General features: G+C 48.4%; 1 protein-coding gene across 3 annotated transcripts in view; it reads right to left on the minus strand.

Moving 5' to 3' along the window:
* PSAT1 (phosphoserine aminotransferase 1) overlaps nt 1-20186 on the minus strand; it is a 30982-nt gene extending 10796 nt beyond the window's left edge. The window contains exons 1-7 of one of the 3 annotated variants that reach the window (XM_067744106.1): nt 20026-20186; nt 16574-16634; nt 15556-15625; nt 12768-12973; nt 11770-11942; nt 10096-10265; nt 3233-3361 (exon numbers count right to left, since the gene is read on the minus strand). In XM_067744106.1, coding sequence (XP_067600207.1) covers nt 3233-3361; nt 10096-10265; nt 11770-11942; nt 12768-12973; nt 15556-15625; nt 16574-16634; nt 20026-20085 — 869 coding nt within the window. In that variant the 5' untranslated portion in view covers nt 20086-20186. The remainder of the gene's footprint in view (nt 1-3232; nt 3362-10095; nt 10266-11769; nt 11943-12767; nt 12974-15555; nt 15626-16573; nt 16635-20025) is intronic. The other 2 variants (XM_067744105.1, XM_067744107.1) reach the window with 2 other exon arrangements.
* Between the last annotated feature and the right edge of the window lie 2615 nt (nt 20187-22801).

Genomic DNA, 22801 nt, shown 5'->3' on the forward strand with positions numbered 1-22801 from the left:
CTCTGCCTGCTTTATTTTAGCTTGGGGTTGTCACTAGACACATCACATGCTTCCCTCTCTTTCCTAAGGTCTGGACCCCACATGAAAGTGAGAAAAGGTGACCTCAGATGTAGATATGGATTTGATCACTTCAACAGCTTTATATATTAAAATTAATATCTAATACACATTAAACACGATGTGTCAGGAACATCCTAGGTGCTTTCAATAATAACCACAAATACTATTAAGAGCTAACCCTTAAGGAATGCTCCCTAAGTGCCAAATACGGTTTCTGGTGCTTTACACAAATTACCCAGTGCAAGAGCCCATGTTCTTAACGTCTACATTACATACTCTTTATCCACATGCATTCGCATTTAACTGCTCACCTCCTCTTCGGGGCCACATTTCCATAGCAAAGAACTTCCTGAAAACCCAAGTGCACACAGAGACAACTAGTGAGCGTCCAACTGCTAACATAGAGGAGAGAGGGAGCAAAGCCTGCTACTGACCCTGGTAACAAGGTCCCAGAGGAACACCATGAGCCGGATGACCTTTTCTGGGCAGGTGGCCCAGGGGGTGAATAGAAGTTCCCAGAAAGAGGCTTATTCGGAAGAGGATGCAAGTTCGGGGTCAAGGCTGTTCATAAGTGAATGAGGAGTTTTGCATGGGAAGGTGATGAGATTCCTCAGGAGATGACCTGCCTGCCACATTGGCTTCGACAGGCTGCCTTCTGGGAAACGCCAGGTTGGGTGCTTGCAGTTAAAAGGATCTCAACTGCGGGGAGAGAATTCAGGGGATTCTTGGTGTTCCTCCTATGCTTTATTTTGTTTTTAATTTCCTGGATTTCTTCTGGAGGCATCACCATGCTTCCTGTCCTCCCATTCTGTGCCTTCACATCTCCCGAGAAACATACGGAGCCAAAAGCCCATAGAAAATTGGTCTCCCCTCCACAACAGCTGCCACGTGCTCTTACTCACACTCAGATCCTGATCACTCTTATGGAGCCAGGAAAGGTGACTTATTCTTCTGGGTATCCCCAGAGCCTGGAACAAGGCTAGCACAGAGGAGTGTTCAGGCGCCATTGGATGGATGGATGGATGGACGGACGGACGGACGGATAGATGGATGGATGGATGGGTAGACGGATGAATGGGTGGGTGGATGGATGGGTAGATGGATGGGTGGGTGGATGGGTAGATAGACGAATGGATAAATGAGCTAGTGAATTAAACATGTCTTCAGACCAGACTTTCTTTCCAATCCCAGCACGAGCCGTGCCCTTCAGGTAGCCCACTCTCTGTTCTCCAAACACTCTACTTTCTTCCCTCAGTGCTTTGCAGAGGCCATTCCCTGCCTTCCTAAAAATTCCTAAAAGTACTTCCGCCTTCCTCTCTGCCTAATTCTTACTCCTGTCCAAGGCTCAAGCTCGTGTAAAAGCCCTCCCTTCGCCTCCAGCCAAAGCAGTATCTCCCTGCCCCCAGCTCAAGGCTCGTTATTTAGCCCTTGGCCATGAACTCCTTGGACCGTCTACTGCTGATCACGCACGTTACAATGGCTCCAGTCAGCGCTAGTGGAGTACCCTGGCCTCCTCTCTCACACGTCAGGCTCTAAAGTGGAAGATTCCCAAGGGCCAAGCCACAGAACCACAGAGCAGGCAGAAGTGCACAGTGTGTACCCCTTCCCCCAGATGGCATGTGGAAGAGGACCCCAAAGGTCAAGTCGTTCAGCCAAGCCAGACTCCCTGAGGGCTTGTGGCTGGGGTGTCATCACACGCCAAGAACTCACAGGAGCAGGCAGGCATTTAAGGGCAGAGGGGACAGCAGCAGTTAGGCCTGTCCCAAAAGTACAACCCCACCCACGGATGCTTATGGAGATGTGTTAGCAAATCTTGGGTAAAACGTACAGTTCTAAGGCAGGATTGAGGCACCAGTTTTTTGTCCTACGAGGCCCACTAAATTCTTCAGAGTGAAAATTCCTTTGTTATGGTCAGCCAGATATTTTTTCTTACAACACACTGAACTCCAAAGAGTAAAGGCCGCTAAGAAGGGGGTCCTGGCTCAGCAAATGAGTGTAAGTGTTTACGCATGTAAGTGTATAAACACACGTGCATACAGAGCATAAAGTCTGGTCCTCCCACAGCGTCCCCACCTTGAAGGAGGGGAAAAACAAATGAAACATCATCTCTCAAGCTCCTTGTGTGCCAGGCACTGTACTAGGTACTTTATATCTGGCATTTTGGTGACAGGTCTGTTGTAGGGGGTTGAACGGTGGCTTCTGCAAAGGTTTACCCACGTGTTCACCTCCAGAACCTGCGAATATGACCTAGAAAAAGGGTCTCTGCTGATGCAATTAAGCTAAGATCTCTAGATGAGACCAATCATCCTGGATTATCTGGGTGGGCCCTAAATCCAACGTAAGAGACAGAAGACAAGACACACAAGAAAGGAGGAGGCCATGTGAAGGCCTCTCAGAGGCAGAGACTGGGGTGAGGCAGCCACAAGCCAAGGAATGCCTGAAGCCACTGGAAGCTGGAAGAGGCAAGGAATGGATTCTTCCCTGGAGTCTCTGAAGGGAGCAAAGCCTTGCTGACAGCTTGCCTTTGAACTCCTGTGCTCCAGAACACTGAAAATAAATTTCTCTTGTTTTAAGCCAAGCTAGTGGTACTTTGCTCTGGCAGCCCTAGGAGATCAATACAAGGCCCATACGCGCTCTGGTGTTGGTCCAGCGGTCAACACATGTTCATGAATCAATTCGTCACAGAAACATTTAACTAGGAGTCAACTCATACCAGAGCCAATTCCATTCACCAACTGCAGGCCTGGGATGGGAGTGTTTGTCCTGTAATAAGCGAAAGAGTAAACTTTCCTAAAAGGGTAAATAACCCAGGGGAGAGGCCAGGAGTGGGTGTTTATACCAAGGGTCTCCAGGGAGTCCTGAGGTAAAGCTGAGAGCTTCCAGCAAGTATGTGTTTTGTCCCCAGGGGACATACAGAGGAGGTGAGGCTGGGGAGAGGGGTCTGCCCCGGGGTCTGTGGTGTGAGAAACGTTACCACCCATTGGGAGACAGGTCCCAAAGCCCGGGATTCCTGGGCATGGGATGCAGGAGGGAAGACTTACCTAACTCATGCTCCTGAGGAGTACGGTGTCTCAGCGAAAGGTGGCTGCATCCATGTTCCAAAAGGACATGGCATATACCCATTTTTAAATTCACAAGAGGCAAAATGTGAGATAAAACCCCATCAACTTACACATAGAATCCTTGAGAATTATCAACAATCTCATAAATCATTTGCGATTTGATGGAGCTAAGCTTCTCCATGGCTGCTGCACCGCCGTTGTTCTTAATCCACTCCAGGACCAAGCCCATGACATAGATGCTAAAATAAAGAGTAAAAAATACATATATCCACGTAGAGAATGGACTTGAGGATACGGGGAGGGGGAAGGGTAAGCTGGGACAAAGTGAGAGAGTGGCATGGACATATATACACTACCAAATGTAAAATAGATAGCTAGTGGGAAGCAGCCGCATAGCACAGGGAGATCAGCTCGGTGCTTTGTGACCACCTATAGCGGTGGGTTAGGGAGGGAGGGAGGGAGGGAGATGCAAGAGGGAAGAGATATGGGAACATATGTATATGTATAACTGATTAACTTTGTTATAAAGCAGAAACTAACACACCATTGTAAAGCAATTATACTCCAATAAAGATCTTAAAATATAAATAAATAAATAAATAATTTTTTAAAAAGTACATATATCCATTGAGTTCAGCTTTGCACAAGTGGAAAGACACCCAAGCAAACAGTCTGAAGTCGTACTAAAACAGACTTAAAGACACCATTAGACAGAGACAAGATGAAAGTGGGCCATGTGTACACCAAGGACAGGAGTGTGTCACGGAGCAAAAATGAAGATCAACCCAACTCTAGGCCCCTGGGGGCCATTCAGAAAAGAGGGTTAATTAGACTCTTCACTAGAGGTCACATCGGTGCCCACCAGTCCAGCCCAAGCCCGAACGCAAACTCTTCATGACACCTGGAACACAGCTCCCTGTCTCCACCCCTGCTGACATTTTATCCCTGCCACAAGCATCCTCAGACACCTAGCTCCCCACCCCCACCAGTTAACTCTTCACTTTCTGAGTCTTGGGGGGACTGCAGGAAATGGGTTGGGTGAAGGGCTTAGTGCAGGGCTGGCACATGGCAGGTGTAATTAGTAGTATCTTTACTAGTTTAAGTGCTCAAAACTAAGCCCAAAACACAAGACGTTGAAGAGCAGCGGATGGTTTTCCCAGTGATCTTCTGAAAGCCCCTCTGCTTAAAAAGGTGCTGAGGGGACTTCCCTGGTGGTCCAATGGTTAAGACTCCTCACTTCCACTGCAAGGGGCACAGGTTCGATCTCTGGTCAGTGAACGATGATCCCACATGCCACGTGGCACAGCCAAAAAATTAAAAAATAATAAAAAATAAAAAGGTGCTGAGGGCTCTCTGTGTACCTCACTGAAAGCCCACGGGACAGGAGCAGAGGTCTCCCGGGGAAAAGAGACCATCCTCCTCGAACTGGGAGCGTGGGAAAGGTCTGTGCTCAGCAATGGCCTCTGTATGAGTGGGACAAAGGTCCCCCATAAGAATCTGTGCAAACTTAGTTGCTGAGCATCAATGTCCCGCAGAGATCTGGGGTGGGGACCCCCAGACACAGCTGCCTCCTCGCTTACTTACTAACACCATGACAGGGTGGGGAGGGGAAAACGCTCGAACACCAGAAGCTTGTCCCAGGGAAGCCCAAGATACCTGACTGGCTCGTTCACTCCCTCCAGGCGCGTGGAGAATCCCAGTGTTTCTACCCCAGAAGGTAGCAGAGCGCACGCTGGGATGCCCAGCGGGCACTGGGCAGGGAACAGCCAGCACCCAGAACCATGCGGTAGCCCCGGTGGAAGCTTCCCCAGCCTGGCTCCCCAGACAGCCCTGGGAGGAATGAGAAATGGTAGCTAGGGGCAGCGGCGAGGGAGCTCAAAGCAGAAAATAGCCTCTGAATAATTTCCAGCCTCGGCTGGAGCTCTCTGTATAAGGGCTGAGAAATCAGAGGAGCAAAGGAGAAAGAAGAAAGAGAGGGGAAGGACTGTTCAGCGGTCCAGGACTCTCCCTTATATTGATCAAAAAAATCCGAGGCCAGAACTACCATTATCCCGCTTTACAGATGAGGAAACAGGCAGGCTCAGACAGCTTAACTTGGCTAAAGTCATCTAATAAGTGGCTGAGAAAGCCAGGATTCCAACCCCAGATGGTCCGACTCCAAAGCCCCAGCTCTTTCCACAGTAACAAAGGCCTCTGGGTTACTAGGGGCTCCAGGACCCTCACCCACTCTCTCACCTGCCAGCGGGGCAGCCAGGCTGGCACCAAGCCAGACACAGCTGCCAAGAGCAGCCGCTCCAGGGGCATCACAGCACACGTGCGCGTGTGTGGACGTGTAGGCATGTGTTCCAGATACGGTGCTGCCCTCCCACTTCTCTGTTCCGTAAGGTGCTCTCGAATTTCCATCTAACCCCAAACTGCTCACTCCCCCACAAACCACAGCCGCACACCCTGCCACGTGATCCAATCACAGTGAGCCACCTGCGGGTGGCTGCCGGTTCAACAGCACTTTCTGGAAGCCGAGCTTCACTTCTACCTGCAGCTCTGTTACCCCAGGGTTCCCAAGCTGCTGCTATTTGATTCATCAAATCAAGGCTGCAGCAAAGGCTCAGGCCAGGTCCACAGTCCCAGCCAGACCTCAGCACCAACACACTTCCCTCTTGCTGTGTGACTCACCCCTATGCCCAGACTCACTGCCCACGCTCTCTGACTAATCTTTTGTGTGTGTGTGTGTGTGTGTGTGTGGTACGCGGGCCTCTCACTGTTGTGGCCTCTCCCGTTGCAGAGCACAGGCTTCGCACGCGCAGGCCCAGCGGCCATGGCTCACGGGCCCAGCCGCTCCGCGGCATGTGGGATCTTCCCCGACTGGGGCACGAACTCGCGTCCCCTGCATCGGCAGGCGGACTCTCAACCACTGCGCCACCAGGGAAGCCCTCTGGCTGATCTTAATGAGATCCGAGCAGGCACAGTCAGCAGATAGCCCACCCATTTTACACGCTGCCCAGAACCAGCACCTTTAGCCTTGGTCTACAAAGCCTCAGCGTGAGGTACAGGGCTCAGAGGAAGCAGGCTCTCCCGGAGACCAGATGCCCCTGGAGTGAAAGGATGTCCGGCCTTGTGAGTCGACTGGAGCTGCTGATGCATTATTAACTCACGCTTCTACCCCCATACAATCCGAAAGCTTCAAAACACAGGGGCCCTAAAATGCTTATGCAGCTTTGAAACTTGGTCCCCACTAACCAGGGTTAACTTTTAACTGAGTACGGCTTCACTTCTAAAATGTCCCCTGCCCCACACAGTGCAGGTACACTGTCTCAGCCTGCGCATTAAATGACTACATGAATCACAGCAGATCCATTCTCTGGAATATCACTCAGCAATTCAAAGGGGGAAAAAAGGCAGGCGTCTGAGCTGACATGGCAGTGTTCACAGAACGTTGCTGGATAGAAAAAAGAATTCACAGAACAGCCTATATGGTAAAGTTCCATCTTTATAATTAAACATACGGCTCTGTTTGCATATGCCCTACACAGCAAACAGTTAACAATGGTTACCCCGCAGGCTCTGCTCGCCTCAGGAATCTTTGCCAAGACCATGTGTTAATTTTTTAAGGCAACAAGAAATACTCTGTGGGCACTAGGGATTAGAAAAGCACACCAGAAAGTTCCCCGGGAAACTCTCCCTGGCTGTTCTGAAGTACTAGGCCCCCTTGGCAGCCCACACTCCTATGCTGATAAGTAAGGCGGCCTGGGTCACTAGGGTCATTTTGTTTCTTATTAGTTACTTTACCTCACACTACAGCTAGTTAGTCGTGGTAAGTAAAAATGTCTTGTGGGCTTAGAAGGGAAGTTTAGGCATCCGTTTGCTTGTCCATGAACTGGGCTTAGTGCCCAGGAACGCCCACGCCGTCCTTTATTCCACCCCAATTCACTGCTCAGGGCTACAGGCAACTACAGGAAGGCTCAGTTCAAACCGCCCGGGGCCTGTGGTCACTTGGCTCCGAGTTTAAAAGAAAAAAAAAGAGCTTCTTTTCAAACTTGGGACATTTTCAAGGGCTTCCATGTAATACAAAGTTGCAGTGTTCTGGGCGCCTTATCCTCTTACATCCAGGGCCGGGGGAGGGTGCTCTGCACAAAGCTTCCTCTCTCCATTTACTGCTTGTTCTCACTGCATGAACTACAATGTTCTAATCTTGAAAGCTGAAGTACCCCAAATGAAATCCAAGTTTTTCAAGTCATAGATTTAGGGTAACTACTCAATTATACAGACTTACTTTTCTCCTTTTCTCTTCTTTCGGGGTAAAAGAAAGCAAGACACCAAGGGGTGTCTTGGGTCAGAATACCTTTAACCCAATCTCTTTGGTCCTCCACGTTTATATGATTCTGATCAAATACTGTTAGCGATCCTGCCCTGAGATGGTCTCAGTGTTCACTCTTCTGATCTGTCTGGAGAGGAAACTTCGCCCCTTTTCCACCCTTGTTTCTGGGTGTCTGGCTGAGCCCACTCTTCGGGCAGGAAGGCTCTGGGCGGGGAGTATCTGCCCTCCCCCAGCCTGTGCCCCAACCCCAGGTGCCCAGGTTGGCCAGCTGACCCGACTGGTCAGGGCCTGGGGTGGAGGCCTGCACAGGGGCTGGTAGGGGAATGACTCTCTCTGAGTCACTCACAGGAGGACTTTCTCTCAGTGCCCACCAGGTCTGACTCCAGACCTTTTTATCTCCCACTAGACAGACTGACCTGCTTTCTCACTGTTTCTGCTGATTTTTCACTCTAATATTACCCGACTGCATCTTAACACATATCCATTGGAGTTTTTAAAAATGTGCTTCCCGGTCACTCATGGAGAAGGTGCCAGAGGGCGTGACAGCTCCCCCTGCTCTGATCAGAACTGCCAGCCCCATTTCAGGCCCCATTTCAGGGCCAGGGCTCTCCCTGCCTTCTCCCACCATCGCACTCGCGGAGCTGTGGTGGCCTCTGCCCCACCCCCGGAAAGACTCACCTGCCTGCAAGCCAGGCCCTGGCTGCACGTTCCAACAGGTAAGGACAGACACCTCCCGCCACCTCCTGCCACCTCACAGCCTGGAGCCGAAGCTCCTTCTCCAGGGGCCCTGCACTCAGGCTCCCCAACTGTCCTGCACCGCTCAGCACGGCACTGCTCCTTTCCCAGTTGGCCGGTGGTCACCGGTTTTTCCACTGCCAGAAACCCCAGAGATAAGACGGGCAGGTGAGAGAGGTTCAGCCCTGCCCCCCAATCCCTACCAGGCACTTCAGAAGCACTTTCAACCGGGGTGAAACAGAGTGGGATTGACAGGTGACCAGGAGAGTAAGCACTGAAGCCCTCCGTGCCCCGAGGAAAGCAGGGGACACAAAATGAGAAGCTGCTCCGGCCCATGCGAGCCGCACAGAAAACCAGCAAAAATTTCCATCAGAATTCTAACTTTGGAAAAAGCTCCTTTCCTCCCCTGGTAAATTATGTGGAAGAAATTTCCTGCAGGCAGCGCCTCAGAGGGAGACCTCTCACAGAGCCCCAACCCCACAGAGCTGCGGCCTGTACCAGCCCGAGCCCCTCTTCGTACGCTCTTTTAGAGAACTTCTACCATCCCTGGAAAACCCGGGAGACTCAGAGAGCTGGACTCCCAGGAGCCAACTGCTCTCCAGAGATGGGATCTTTCCAACGCAAACCCACACTGAGAGTTTTGCTTGAGAAGAGCACAAAGATACAGGGTGTGCATACCTGGGCTCTCAAGCCAGACCGCCTGGGTTCAAACCCCGGCTATGCCACTTCTTCAAGTATGGCTTTGGCTTCCTCACTTGCAGAATGGGAATAATAATAAGAGTACCCACCTCCTAGGGTGCTTGGGAGATAAAGAGGGTCATACACATCACTATTTTACATCATAGCTGCCCTGGAAAGATAAGATAATCTATAGACTCTGGCTCTTTTATCCCCGCTGCTAAGGCTGGGGATAAAACAGAAACCACAATAATAATACAGCAGCTAACATTTATAAGTCACTGAGAGCCAGGCACTCACCAAGCACATTTTATACATATGTATTAATCATTCAATCCTCACAGCAACCAATTACTCCTGGAGACACCTGCTGCACAGATAGGTTAAGCAACTTGCCCAAGGTCACACAGCTTGTTAGTAGTAAAATCTCTCAGGCAATTGCTAAATCCTAGGTGTCACAAAGATTTTCACAAACTACCTGAGTCTGGGAGTTAAAAGACTGTATGGTGGGGTAGCCTTACTCTCCCCAAAAGTGCTGTAATGCAGCCTCTCATTCGGATAAGGGGAAGCCAGGCTAACAGGACCCCTGCAGACTGGGTGAAAAACCAGAGAGGCGTTTGTTCCAGCCAGTGTGTTAGATGCCAGGCAGCCAGCTTCAAGCAGACCCAGTAAGGAAAGAAAAAGACCAGTAGCCCGGCCTCTGAAAGTCCTTCTCCAAAGCCGCACTGGTTGTTTGAGAAGCAAGCATGACACTTCATGTGCAGAAAGCTTTCGGGTTAATGGTGAACCACCAAGGCTACCAAGATCAAACAAAAACATGCCAAAAGAAAGGCAAGGAAAGCTGATCAAACAGTGCACAGAGAGGGGACAAGGGAGAGGTGAACTGGGCAGAGAATCTTCTTTTGTTTGTTTTTGCAGTACGCAGGCCTCTCACTGTTGTGGCCTCTCCCGTTGCGGAGCACAGGCTCCGGACGCGCAGGCTCAGCGGCCATGGCTCACGAGCCCAGCCCCTCCACGGCATGTGGGATCTTCCCGGACCGGGGCACAAACCCGTGTCCCCTGCATCGGCAGGCGGACTCTCAACCGCTGCGCCACCAGGGAAGACCTGGGCAGAGAATCGTAATAGGATATCTGGGCTAATAGATCACGATTCGTGGCATCATGCCCTACTTTAAAAAGTCAACTAGTATTGATGGGAAATACTGAGACCTCCTCACTGGTCCCCAAGCCATACCCTGGAGTTACCTGAAGCAGGGAGGTGTGTTATACAGGGAGTTATTTCCGGCCTGCACTTTGTAATCCAGGACCGAGGGGCACTCTCTGAGGGCGAACCCCAGCAGGTCATCTCGGACGATCACCACCGTGACCCCTGCAGAGCCAACGTTCTTCTGGGCACCAGCAAAAATTGCACCAAACTGCAAAAGAGAAAGCTTGCTGTTCTAGATGCACTGGGTCATTTTTCATAAATGTAGTCAAACTTCCCAATCTCCTTCCAAAGCACAATTTTTATGAGGAAGTGACTCTATTTTAATCCCGTTCGGAGTGCATTCCCTTCTCTAAAGGAATCTCTATCCGGGACAGCAAATCGATACTCAAGAGTTCAGAGCCTGCAGATTACAAATCTGTCTGATCCTTCTCTCCAGGGAGGGGCCAGCCCAAACTCATCACTGTGGAGGCCTTGTATCTATTCGTATTCACTCTAGTATACCTCTTTTCTACGTCCAAGCCCATCTTTAAAATAAGGCTGCTGTCCTTGGTAACCTAAAGAAATCCATTTTTTTATCCATTTATATTTGTGTAAAGGGATAATCAGAAGACACTGAGAAATAATGGGACAAGCTGCCTGAGACAGAAGAAATTTTAGAAAAAAAGAGATGCTTAAAGATACTTTGGGAAATTTTTTCATGTAAGATGTAGAACCCTCTTCCATGTCTCCCCATGAAACCTGTACGAAAATTCAGTGGCATCCCAAGTGGGAGGAGGGGGGACAGTGTGGCTCGACAGGGAGTATTTTATAGTTGACATTGTTTAGAATTGCCAGTGCATGGTGAGTGAAAGTAAAAAGCAGGATATAAACAAAATGTGTACATCCATACAACAGAATATTACTCAGCCTTAAAAAGAAATGAAGTTCTGACATGCTACCACATGGGCAAACCCTGAGGACATTATGCTAAGCGAAAAAAGCCAGACAGAAAAGGACAAATATTGCATGATTCCACTTACGTGAGGTTATCTAGAACAGTTGAATTCACAGAGACCAATAAAAAAAGTAGGATGGTGGTTGCCAGGGGCTGGGGGGAGGAAGGACCGCGGTTATTGTTTAATGGGGACAGAGTTTCAGTTTGGGAAGAAAAGGTTCTGCAGACGGATGGTGCTGACGGCTGCACAACAGTGTGTGTGTACTTCATGCCACTGAACTGTACGCTTAAAACTGGTTAAAATGGTCAAGTTATGGTAAGTATATTTTACCACAACTTTTTAAAAGGCAGGCTACTTCTTAGTTTGTTTTAAATTCCTTACAGCTATCATACCCCCCACGGCATGCACCTGGGGAGCTGCTCAGAAATCTACATGTCACGTCCATGCTCTTGGAGCTGAGCTGGGTACAAAGCAAGGTGGGGCTCATTCATAGCCCCCCAAGCTTTCCTTGATGACAGCAAGTAACTTCCAAGATGTTGACAAAAGAATTTTCTAAGCGCCACTCTCAGAGGCAGATGAATTCCCCAAGGACTCAAGTGTGACCCCTGGGAGACGACGATTAACACAGGGCTGGGTATGTCAGGACGTAAACATTCTGACAACCCAGACTGTCAGCCTTTCCCCATTCTGGTATATATTAAAATGTCCTTAGAGAAACCGAGAGGCTGGTTCCCCCCGACCCGTCCCCCGCTGGTGCAGGCCTCTTTTACACTCTACCTTGGAAACATCCACTGGCTTGGACAGGAAGTTTGAGGACATGTCGCAGACCAACACTGCTCCCTTCACATCAGGGATAAAGTCAAACTCCACTCCATGCACGGTCTCATTGGCGCAGTAATACACATAGGAGGCGTCCGGGCTGAGGTTCCAGGTGCTCGGATCTGGAATTTCTATCACAGGAGACAAGTTGGGGACTCCACACGTTTCCTCCCCTCTTTCCTTAGGGAGATAGGAGGCAACCAGGAATGACGCCCCTCCCCTAGCAGGGGAAGACAGATCCCAGAGAATTCACAAGTGAAAGCACCCTATCCATCTTACATTACAATCACCACCAACATCCTAAAGGGATGACCCATCCCACCCCTTTGACTGTTACTGGGGGCAAATAATCTTCAAGAATGGCGTGGTGAGTATTTGGGTTTTTCCCTTGTTGCCCAGTATCCATCCATCCTATGTCCACTGACAGTTTCCTGTGTGCGTCAGCCTCCGCGACTCTCAGCCCATGTAGTTCCAGTAGAACCGGTTCCACCCACAGCCCCGAAGGTACAATGCAACTCAGGCAAGGCCGCTTGACTGATACAGAATGGGACACAGGAGACGTGAGACTGTTACTGGGAATGCATGAGCGAAGGCATTGAAACGTGAGACAATACAAGGTCAGGAGCAGCTGCAGCCATCTTCTAAAAAGGAGGCGGCAGCTTTCCTGACTGTGGAGGAGACACGGAAAGGCACCAGAACCGGGAGACACTGTAGGCGGCCCTTGATCAAGCCATACCTAAAGCCAAACCAGCCCCAGGGCTTTGCAGCTAAGTCAGCAGCCTAGGCATACTCTTTCTGCAGCAGCCCAGGCATACTCTTTCTGCAGCAGCCCGTTAGTAATCTTAACAGGAACAGGCAGCCAATCTAAATGGTATCAGACTAACTACTCCTGCTAGCTGAGGAGGGACCACCTGCCAGCCAGCATTTCACTGTCCAGCTCAGCTCCCAGCACTTACTTGTGTAACTCCCAAGTTTGGGGTGGACAATATTCACAGTCCCAAACTTCTTGGCTTCTTCCGCGGCCTTAGCTGACCAGGATCCCGTCACCACATAGTCGGCACACCTTCCTGCTTTCAGGCCAATCAGGTTTAAGGGGACAGCACTGAACTGGCCACACCCACCTCCTTGTACAAAAATCACCTTGTAGTTGTCTGGAATGGCTCTGGGCAGAAGCAGAGGTGACAGTAAACAGGGTCAAAAATTGAGAATGAGTGATGCTCTTCCAGCACTTTACCCTGGGGTGGGTACACTACAAGAACGATGGTCAAGCCCCATCTCTGCCTTCCCCAACCCAGTCATTTATCTACTCAGTTCCTTGCACAGATATTTACTGGGCCCTGTGGTGGAAGCCTATGGTTACTTTTTGGACAGAGCTAGTAACACCCTGCTGTTCCTTTAGGGAAGCATCGGCTGCCACTCTCGGTCCACCTGGTTCAAGGGTGGCCAACCCCAGCTCCAGGGGATGAGCACGTGACCCAAGCTGGCCAGTGTGGTTTGGTTCTGAGACCTGGATCCAAACTTCTAGAAAAGAGGAGCTGTTTCTATTGAGGGAAATAAAGAACTTGTAGGAGCTAAACCTGCAACCACTGGTGGCCATCTGGTGAAGCCAACATAAAAAAGCAGAGCCAGGAGATGGAGAAAAAGACCCTCCTGACATCATGTGAGCTCCTAAATCACTCCTGCACTTTCCTGTTATATGAGATAATACATTCCTTTCTTTCTTTCTTTTTTTTTTTTTTTGCGTAAGCCAAGAGCTGGGCTTCTGTCACTTGCAACCAAAAGTCCTAAAAGTATATATGTGCTGGTCCATGCTATGAACCAGGTGGACACTGGAGAAGGATCTTTGATAATCCTTTAGACCTAAGCATGTATCACCTACCCAATATATATCAAGATTAACAGCAAAAATATTTGATTGCAACATGGAAAATTAAAATGGTGATTGGCATGGCTACAGGCAGTAGGGTAAGGCCAGCTCAGGCCAGGGAAACTGGACCCAAGCCTTTGAGCAATGTCAGAGCTTGGGAACAGGTTACACAGAAGGCAGACGGCCAAGGGACAGAGCTCCAGCACAGAGGTGTAAGGAAAGCACCAAAGGGCAGGGCAATGTGAGAGGGTCTTGGTCTCTCCAACACGAGGGATGGCGTGCATATATCTGGTTTTGAACCGTGCCTGCCTATATCCAGGGCTCAGGAGGCTAGCAAAGCACGCAGACAGGTCTTAGGAGACGCTAACCATGTCAGCAGCTGGGAGGATGGCAGCCCAAGGCAGCGTTCCTGGTTTATGTTATTCAGATGCAGGGCAGTGAACAAGGCCAAGAACTGGATGGAAGGACACCAGACAGAGGTCTAGGTTCAAGGGTACAAAGAAATCGGCCCATAAATTGAACCGGAAGTTCAGGCTGGAAAGGCTCACAAGCATGTGGGTCAAATGCCATATCTCTTGGGCCAACATTCCAAGTACCCACCCCATGAAGGATGCGATTGTTCTGTGAACATGACAGGGACCCAGCAGGCAGCCCTGGCGTGCTAACCCAAGCAGATGATTACCGGCTCCTAACACGGACATTAGCACGGGTTTCGAGGGCTCCTCACAAAAATGTCACCAAGCCCGCCCCATCTGAAGCATTCTATCAATGCAATTTAAAGGGAAAGTTATTAAATAATTAGTATAATTCCAATTTTGTTAATGAAACAATGCAAGGATGGATCCTAAAACGTTAACAGTGATTACCGTTGACTGGTGGGGTTATGGATAATTACGGTTGATTTTGTGAGTTTGTTTTTTCCCTAAACTTTCCACCATGAACGTGCACTAGTTTTGTGAGCAGAAAAAAAACCCCACAATGTTTTGTTTTCAAGATGACCGTATTCATATTTCTATGTGAATATATTTATATAATATATAAAACCTCTCCTTTAAGCAGCAATCTATTTAAGAACACAGTTTCCTCTGGGTAAGAAGAGCAGTGCAGATAACTAGGAAAGTTCATTTGAGAAGCAGTTCCCAGAGTTCAGAACCCTTAAAATTGCCCAAAGAGCCCGTTAAAAATGAAGTTTGTACAAAGGTTCTGATTCAACAGGTCTGGATGGGGCCCAGCACTTGAATTTTTTACTACTTCCCCCACGAGTTGATTCTGACAGGTTGTATGAGGCAATACTTTAAGAGCCAGTGAACTAAGTTATAGTTAATTATGCTGACAAAGATGACCACTTCTTGGGCTTCCCTGGTGGCGCAGTGGTTGAGAGTCCACCTGGCGATTCAGGGGACGCGGGTTTGTGCCCCGGTCCGGGAGGATCCCACATGCCGCGGAGCGGCTGGGCCCGTGAGCCATGGCCGCTGAGCCTGCGCATCTGGAGCCTGTGCTCCGCAACGGGAGAGGCCACAACAGTGAGAGGCCCACGTACCGCAAAAAAAAAAAAAAAAAAAAAAGATGACCACTTCTTTGTCATTTAAATCCCTTTTAAGCCAGTTTAACTTCCACAGTGCTAAAAAAATCTTTCCCAGATAAAATGATTTCAAATCTTTGGAAAAACCACATAAAAATACAAACGCAGGATGAGGAACAAATAAAAAGCATTATGTACTGATCTAGTGAATTTGGGAGAATCTTAACAAGATTATTTGTAAGAATGGAATATTCTGAACACACAGCAGAGTCTAGAAAATAATGCAACAGACACCCACGCATATGGATTACCAAACAAGAGTAACACAATTTTGTCTTTAAAATTTTAAACTTACAATAATTCCCGCAAAAGGTTCTCTGTGTTGTTAATAATCTTAGAGAAATCTGATGACCTGTGGCTCATTTCTGTGGAAAGAAAAACAAGAAAAAAATTTCCAGTTCAAAACCAAAGCAACAAAAGTTAACTGTAGCTGTAACTACAAAATTTGCAAATCAAATAACAAAGGGAAATGTCAGTTATTTTCCATTCAAATTGTGGGCCACACTTACTTTAAGGGAAAATCCAAACTGATTTTCAAACTGCAAACATTTTAACCTTATGGTCACAGCACAATGATTTTTCAAAAGCGGCAATATTCACTGAGTGAGCCATGTACTAATTTATCCTTTGGTCTCTGATCACTCACATCTTTCTCACAGACAGGAATTGTATGCAAATGCTGCCCTCAGGACATCAGCACAAAATTCCACACTGTGCTCTCACTTCACAGAAATCTAGGTGCGTGTGCCAGACCCACAGGAACAAAATTTAATAGCAATGAGCACACAGCTAAACCTACAATCTCTTAATAGTCTGTAGCCTTTGGAAATATCAAAGAAGAAAAAGAAAATTAAATTTTAAAAAAAGTAAATTTCAGAACTCAAAGAAACTTCATGAACTTATTAACATGCAAGATCTTCAAAAAAAGGCTTGTGTACTTTTCAACATTAATGAGTTCATGTTTAAGAACAGCAAAAACTGTAAAATGAATGTGAAGCAATTTTATAAATGTTTGGGCACTGTTAATGTAAACGTACAGGATCTTTCGATCTCAGATCCTATGCATAGCAAAAACCAATGATGCGACTGTAAGCTGAGACATAAATCCCTCACCAGCATTTATGTTGCTTTCAAAATTGCTTCGATCAAACATGCTACGGAAGTTATTAAAATTTAAAAATATATCTACAATATCTTTTCCAAAGATTTGAAATAACTCAGGAAGACCCAGTAGAAATTCTAGGCTTGATGATGCATTTTAATTGGTTCCCTTTGAATCCTGGACATTCACAGAATCCAAAAGTAAATCTTACCAAGAACACTAATCCCAACTCCTTTGTAGTCTAATAATTCTTTTTGTATCTCTAACAATACCTAGGAAAAAAACAAAAGAAAATTTAAGACGATTTCAATATGCTGTGCACAACTCTGGACATACAAACTGCAGTGGGGGAGGGACAGGGGAGAGGATCCACCCACCAGGCCTGTGAAGAAGCTTGTGTCCCTGCCCACAGCCAATCCCCTTCCTCCCCCTATCCCCACAGAGCCCCGATGATGCAACTCACACTCAAGTTGAGAGTGAAATTATGCAACGTGACTGATGCTAAGACAGTTTTTCCAAAGGTATGAATTTAGAGATAAAAACTCACTTGGACTTAAAAAAAGATCAAGTATAGAAGTTTTCTGATAACAGTTCTTTAACTGTCAACTTCAGACCTTTGGGAAAAGTCTAATTCCCTAGAAAAATGTCCCTTCCACAATTGCATTGGCACTCTGACAGCAAAGGCACAAAAAGCATAAAGTTCTGGGGGACAACAAAAAAATCAATTAGGCCCAAGTTAAACTGATAACTCAATTTTCCATCTTTTTGGTCTGCTGGGATGGGTGGGGTGGGCAGGAATTAGGAAGCACCTGCTGTGAATTAAGGTTCGTCAGGGGTACTGATGTACTGCACTCTCCCCTCAACAACAGCCCTGAAGGTGATATTCTCATCCCCAATTTGCAGGTGAAGAATCTCAGCTGTGGCTCCAGAGGTACTTAGCTGTATGCCCCAGTCCAGCCCCTTGACCCATCTTGTAAGATCACTGCAATCCCATAACCACAGTCTGCCTTACAAGGACAACTGGACAGGTGGGACCCATCTTATGGCCAATCTTCCAGTGCCAGGAAACGGGTGGGGGGCAAGGCTCATTCCCTACCCCCACCCCCAAACACATAGCTCACTTTCTAGGGAGGTGCCTCATTGTTTTTTTCCCAAAGGCAATTAAATGTAAATTACTACACACTGAAAGAAAAACACCTATTTCATATACGTATCTACGTAGATTTATGTGTATATATACATATATGTATATATATATACATATATATATGTATATATATATACACACACACTTCAGTAAGAAGAATAGAAAGCCCTTATCAGAGATGCATGCTGCATTGTTTACGAGTGAAATGACACGATATCTGTGATTGGCTTTAAAATTATCCAGGGGCAGAAGGGGAGAAAGAGGGTATGGGGCAGGGAGCGCTGAAACAAGATTGGCAAAATGTCTTTAGTTGTTAAATTTTGGGTGGGTGCATGAATTTAGTTATATTATTCCCTCTCTACCTTTGTGTATGAGCAATCTGCCATAAAGTAAAAAGAGAGAAAGAAATGCTCTAAAAATGTACACAAAATAGGTGAGATAAACCCTCTGTAGAAGCATCCTGCCATCAAAGGAGGTTCCCTTAAAAGATACAGGCTAAAGACCTCATAAAACATAATCTAGGGCTTCCCTGGTGGCGCAGTGGTTAAGAATCCGCCTGTCAATGCAGGGGACACGGGTTCGAGCCCTGGTCTGGGAAGATCCCACATGCCGCGGAGCAACTAAGCCTGTGTGCCACAACTACTGAGCCTGCGCTCTAGAGCCTGCGAGCCACACGTACAGAGCCTGCATGCCACAACTACTGAAGACCGTGCACCTGGAGCCTGTGCTCCGCAACAAGAGAAGCCACTGCAATGAGAAGTCCACATACCACAACGAAAAGTTCATTATGAAAAGTTCATAATTTTTTAATGAAAAGTTCAATTATGAAAAGTTCATTATTTTTTAATGAACTAGAACAGACCAAAGCAGAATAGAATACAAAATTGTGCATGTTGTAGTCATTAGGCTAAATATTTCATAAGCCTTTTGTTTTAATTATGTGCAGGTACTTGCTCATTTTGTGAAATATATTTTTCATTGTGGTTACAGTCAAAAACAGTTTGCAAAGCTTCTCTAATCCTTATACTTCAATTAAATCAAGAAGACACATAAATAGCAACATCTGCCCCCCCTCCCAGCTTGAAGAGCACACAGGAGGGCATAAATCCTCCCAGGAAAATAAATAATAAATAATTGTACTACTGATAACAACTGCCTTTATAATAAATGCAGAACAAATTACACAGGAAACAAATGTGCAGAAGACTCCAAAACACAGAGAGGGGAAAAAACGGTGAGGGTAGAGGAAACGTTTGCACAGCTCTGGCAGGGAATCTCACCTAAAACAGACCGCAATAACTAAGAAAAAACGAAGCCCTGTACTCTCAGCTCCTACTAGCGCTGCCCCCAGAAAAGCAAAATGTCCTTTCCCTTCTACAATTAAGATTCTCTGCTCTTATCACAACACAGAGAAGTCTCTGTCCCAGGGAGATTCTACTCAGTTCAACAGCAGATAATTGTAAAACACTTGGCTATGCACCATGTTGCTACAACATATCATCAGAGTCATCCTGGTTAGAAAAATAAAAATATAACAGCAGCGGCAGGGGTCAGTGCATCCAAGGCGCAGTAGAGACTTGGCCCCCTTCACAGCTTGGGCGGTGGGAGGGGAGAATGGATGTGGAGGGAGTGGGTTTTGGAGGTTAGGGGAGGAGCCGGAACCCGGCTGGGGGCTGGGAAGGCAGGGAGTAAGTTCCACTTGCACTTGAAAGGTCTGGTAATGGCCCAGGGGAGAATGTAGTCACTCATTTGCTCCAGAACAAAGTGAACCGAACTGGGCTAGCAGCCCAAGGCCTACCAGAATTTGAATATTAGAATGCCTTTAGGGGACACGCCAGTTGGAAAAAAAAAAAAAATCTACGCGTGAAACAGAGGGGAGAAAAAAGGCTTTAGGGACGGGTGGGGTATCTGAGAGACAAAGAGGGAAAGCCTGGGCTGGACTGAAGGCTTTTAAATTTACATTTCTGAAAAGCAATGTTTCCAAGTGCTGGCTAAAGGCAACACTGCTTCCGAGGGGTCGTGCGCGGGCCTCCAGTTTGCAGTTCCCTCCAGTTAACGCAATCCTCATTCACCATTCATTCCCAGTGTCCATTCACGCATCCACTCAACACTGCCTGGTTCGCAGCACTGCGGGGCGAGGCGAACGCAGAGTTGGGAGCTTTTTGTTTTCCGCCGCGCCCCCGGCCCGGCCGGACTGAAGGCACAGCGCCGGAGTTTGCAGGTGCGCAGCGCAGCGAGCCAGCACTCCCGGGCGGGCAGGGTTCTGCATGCGGCGCACCCGTAGCCGGCGCCAGCGACAGCTGCACAAGCAAACCTCGCCGAGTTCCTCCCCCAATGTATCCTTCTAGAGGCCCACCCACGATAGATCCTAAACTGGGAGTGCACGCCAGTGCAGAGCGTTCGGGGAAATCTGGGCAGGAAGTGGGGATCCGGGAGCCCCGTGCGGGGATGCACAGCCACCCACGCGCCTGCTCCCGCCCGGACCGCACTGCCGGCGCGCGCTAGAGGGGACTTACCGAGCGCGGCAGTTTGGCGGGCCCGGGCCCGAAGTTGACCACCTGCATCAGGGAGTCCATGGTGCAGAAGCAGGAACTGGGAGTCGACTGGAAAGGACCGATAGCGTGGACAGCGCAAGTCTGCAGCCGGCGCCGACTCTGTGCTCTCTTCCAGCGCCGAGCCGGCGCCCCCATTGGCCCGCGCTGTCGCTGGCCCTGCACTGATTGGTTCGTGCAACGGGGCTCGCATCCTCATTGGTCGTGCTCCCCAGTCGAGACTCGAGAGCAGTTGCTCCTCCTCGCGTTTACTGTTTCAACCCCTTTTTTGATCAATGCAAGGCGCGCGGGAGATTGCACCATCCAGGCGGCTCGGCTGCGCTCCCGCCGTAGAACCTTGGGCGGCGAGAGGAGGCTACCCCTGCCAACTTGCGTTGGTACTTCTGCACGCTTGATGAGGCGCTTTCCAGTCCTCCAACGCGGACCCTAGCCCCTCTCTCTGGGCTGCACTGGGAGATGGCGGAGTAAATCACCCCTCACCCCCATCCAACCACATCTTCACCAGACCCTAGACTGGGCTCTGCTGCATTTGTTTGAACCAGCGGTCATTAATTCACCAAACTTTCCTAAGCACCCCCATGGGCGCCAGATACTCCAGTGGGGAGGAAGGGCCGCCAAGGATGGAATTGCAGGGTGAACTATGGGCCGGGGGTGGGTGGGTGGGGGATGAGGTTCTCTGCAAAACACCAAGGGACCAAGGGTTAAAGCAGGATTAAGGGATGGAGGTGGCCAAGGACACTGAGTGAAGCCTTGGCCTGGGAAGCCTGGATGCTTCCCAGGCAAGTCCTTTTAAGCTGCTGATTCTCCATTTCCCCTCGGGAAAAGAGCGAGCTGGAACCTGGCAATACCTCTCAGGTTGTGTAGGCGCTGACAAGCTGTGAGTTTAGAAACGTGAGCAGATATTAACAAGAACGCGATACCCCTGAGGAGCCTCAGCCCAAGCCAGGGGAGAGGCCCAGAGCCAGGCCGGGCGCGGAGCCAGCGCGGCTCAAACTTTTCCACAGAAGTGTTCTTCTCAGAAGAACTCCAGTGGAGATCCACATGGGGTTCTGAAACAGGGAGGTCCCCTTCCTGCAAGAAAAAAGTTCCTTTGAAGTCTGGAATTTCATTTTTTTTTGAAATGTGAATTTTGCCTTTTACTCCTTAATTTAACCCATTTTCTTATAAAAATATTTTCCCAAATCTTTGAGCAAAAGTGATGCGCCAGGAATACACATAATGCCTGCCCTGGGGCTTTCCACCACACCAGCCAGCGTCAACCACCTCAGTGAAAAGATCTGTAAACTGACAGGGCTAGGACTTTTGTTTGCTTTTTTGTGGTATGTGGGAGGGATGGGGCTGGGATAGGAGGTACTGCTTTAGGTTTGGGAGGTGGAGGGCAAAGTTTCTAGAAAAAGCTGAAATGAACAAGGTCACCGCCTTCCTCAGCACCTTCATTTAGAAAATTGCAAAACTGAGTAGAGGGTATGAATGTCAGTCCATAAACTCAGGTGTGCAAGAATTGTCGCATATCCATTATTGTATATGACTTAGTGTAGACCCCCTAGCAGCTAATCTACCAGGGGAGTGGGGGAGTTAGCCTTCCTCCTTCCTGGAGTCCTTAATCCCAGGGATTTACACAGTCCTGTGGTATGGAATAGGGAGGGAAGCACTCATCCATTTGGTCCTCCTACTCAGAAAATGTAGCTGAGTTTTCTCCACTGTTGAAGTCTATATGCTGCTTCAGTAAATTAGCTTTCTACCACTTTTATGACCCACTGAGGAACACAGGAAATTTGGGTGGGGTCAGGGTGGCTATCATCCCATCTGCCAAGACATGCCATGCAGTCATTCCTCTGAGGGCCTTGCAGTTTCCTAGATGATACTACAGGGAAGTAAGGCACACAGACCCTCTGCCCAGGGACATGCTGACCTCTGTCTCTCTCTCTCTTCCAACCGAAGGAAATCTGTTTTGCATTCTAAGAAGAATCCATCTCTTTGTATGTTTCTTCCTCACATTCTGTCCACAGACACCTTAAGCCGGGGCCACTTAGGGAAAGAAAGACAGTGGTTAAGATTGTGGTGAACTGAAACGCACATGCCCATTTGTGGCAGAGCTGCACCAGCCCACCATACATTTATGCCTCCCCTTCCATGGAATAGAGTCTCTGTCAGGCTCCACATTTCACAGCTCCCCTTGCATCAAGGCAGGTCATGTGACTGGAACCCACCAATGGAATGAAACAGAGGATGTCACTTTCAGACCAAGGTGGTTGAGAATAGTGTGCTTCTCCACTGCCTTTTTCCCATTCCACAGGCTGAAATCAAAGAATCCAAGGCCCTTGGGGATGGTGGAGACACAGAAAGGAAGGAGCCCCAGTCTCTGAATTACCTGCTCCGGACTCGTTGTACATGAGTGAGAAATCAACTTCTCCTGGGTTATGCCACTGAAATCTGAAGGGCTATGTTATCCTAACTAATACACCATTCTAAATGCAACAGCTGCAGCTCAGATCCAGCTGGTTGTTGCCAGGTGAGGCAACCAAGGTTGCTCAAGCTATCTTCCCATATTTAAAGAGAAACCAGAAACCCAGATTTTTATGTGAAATTTCACAACTTTTAAACACCTACAAATTTCAGACAACACTGTACAGATCAATATTGTGAGGGGTCAGACCTAGCTTCCCTGCAGGCCTGATTCAGCCTGCTGACCACCAGCTCTCCTTCTAAGGACTGCTTTATAGTATTCTGCCATGTATTT

The sequence above is a fragment of the Pseudorca crassidens genome, chromosome 7 (genome assembly GCF_039906515.1).
Source record: "Pseudorca crassidens isolate mPseCra1 chromosome 7, mPseCra1.hap1, whole genome shotgun sequence".
Lineage (NCBI taxonomy): Eukaryota > Metazoa > Chordata > Mammalia > Artiodactyla > Delphinidae > Pseudorca > Pseudorca crassidens.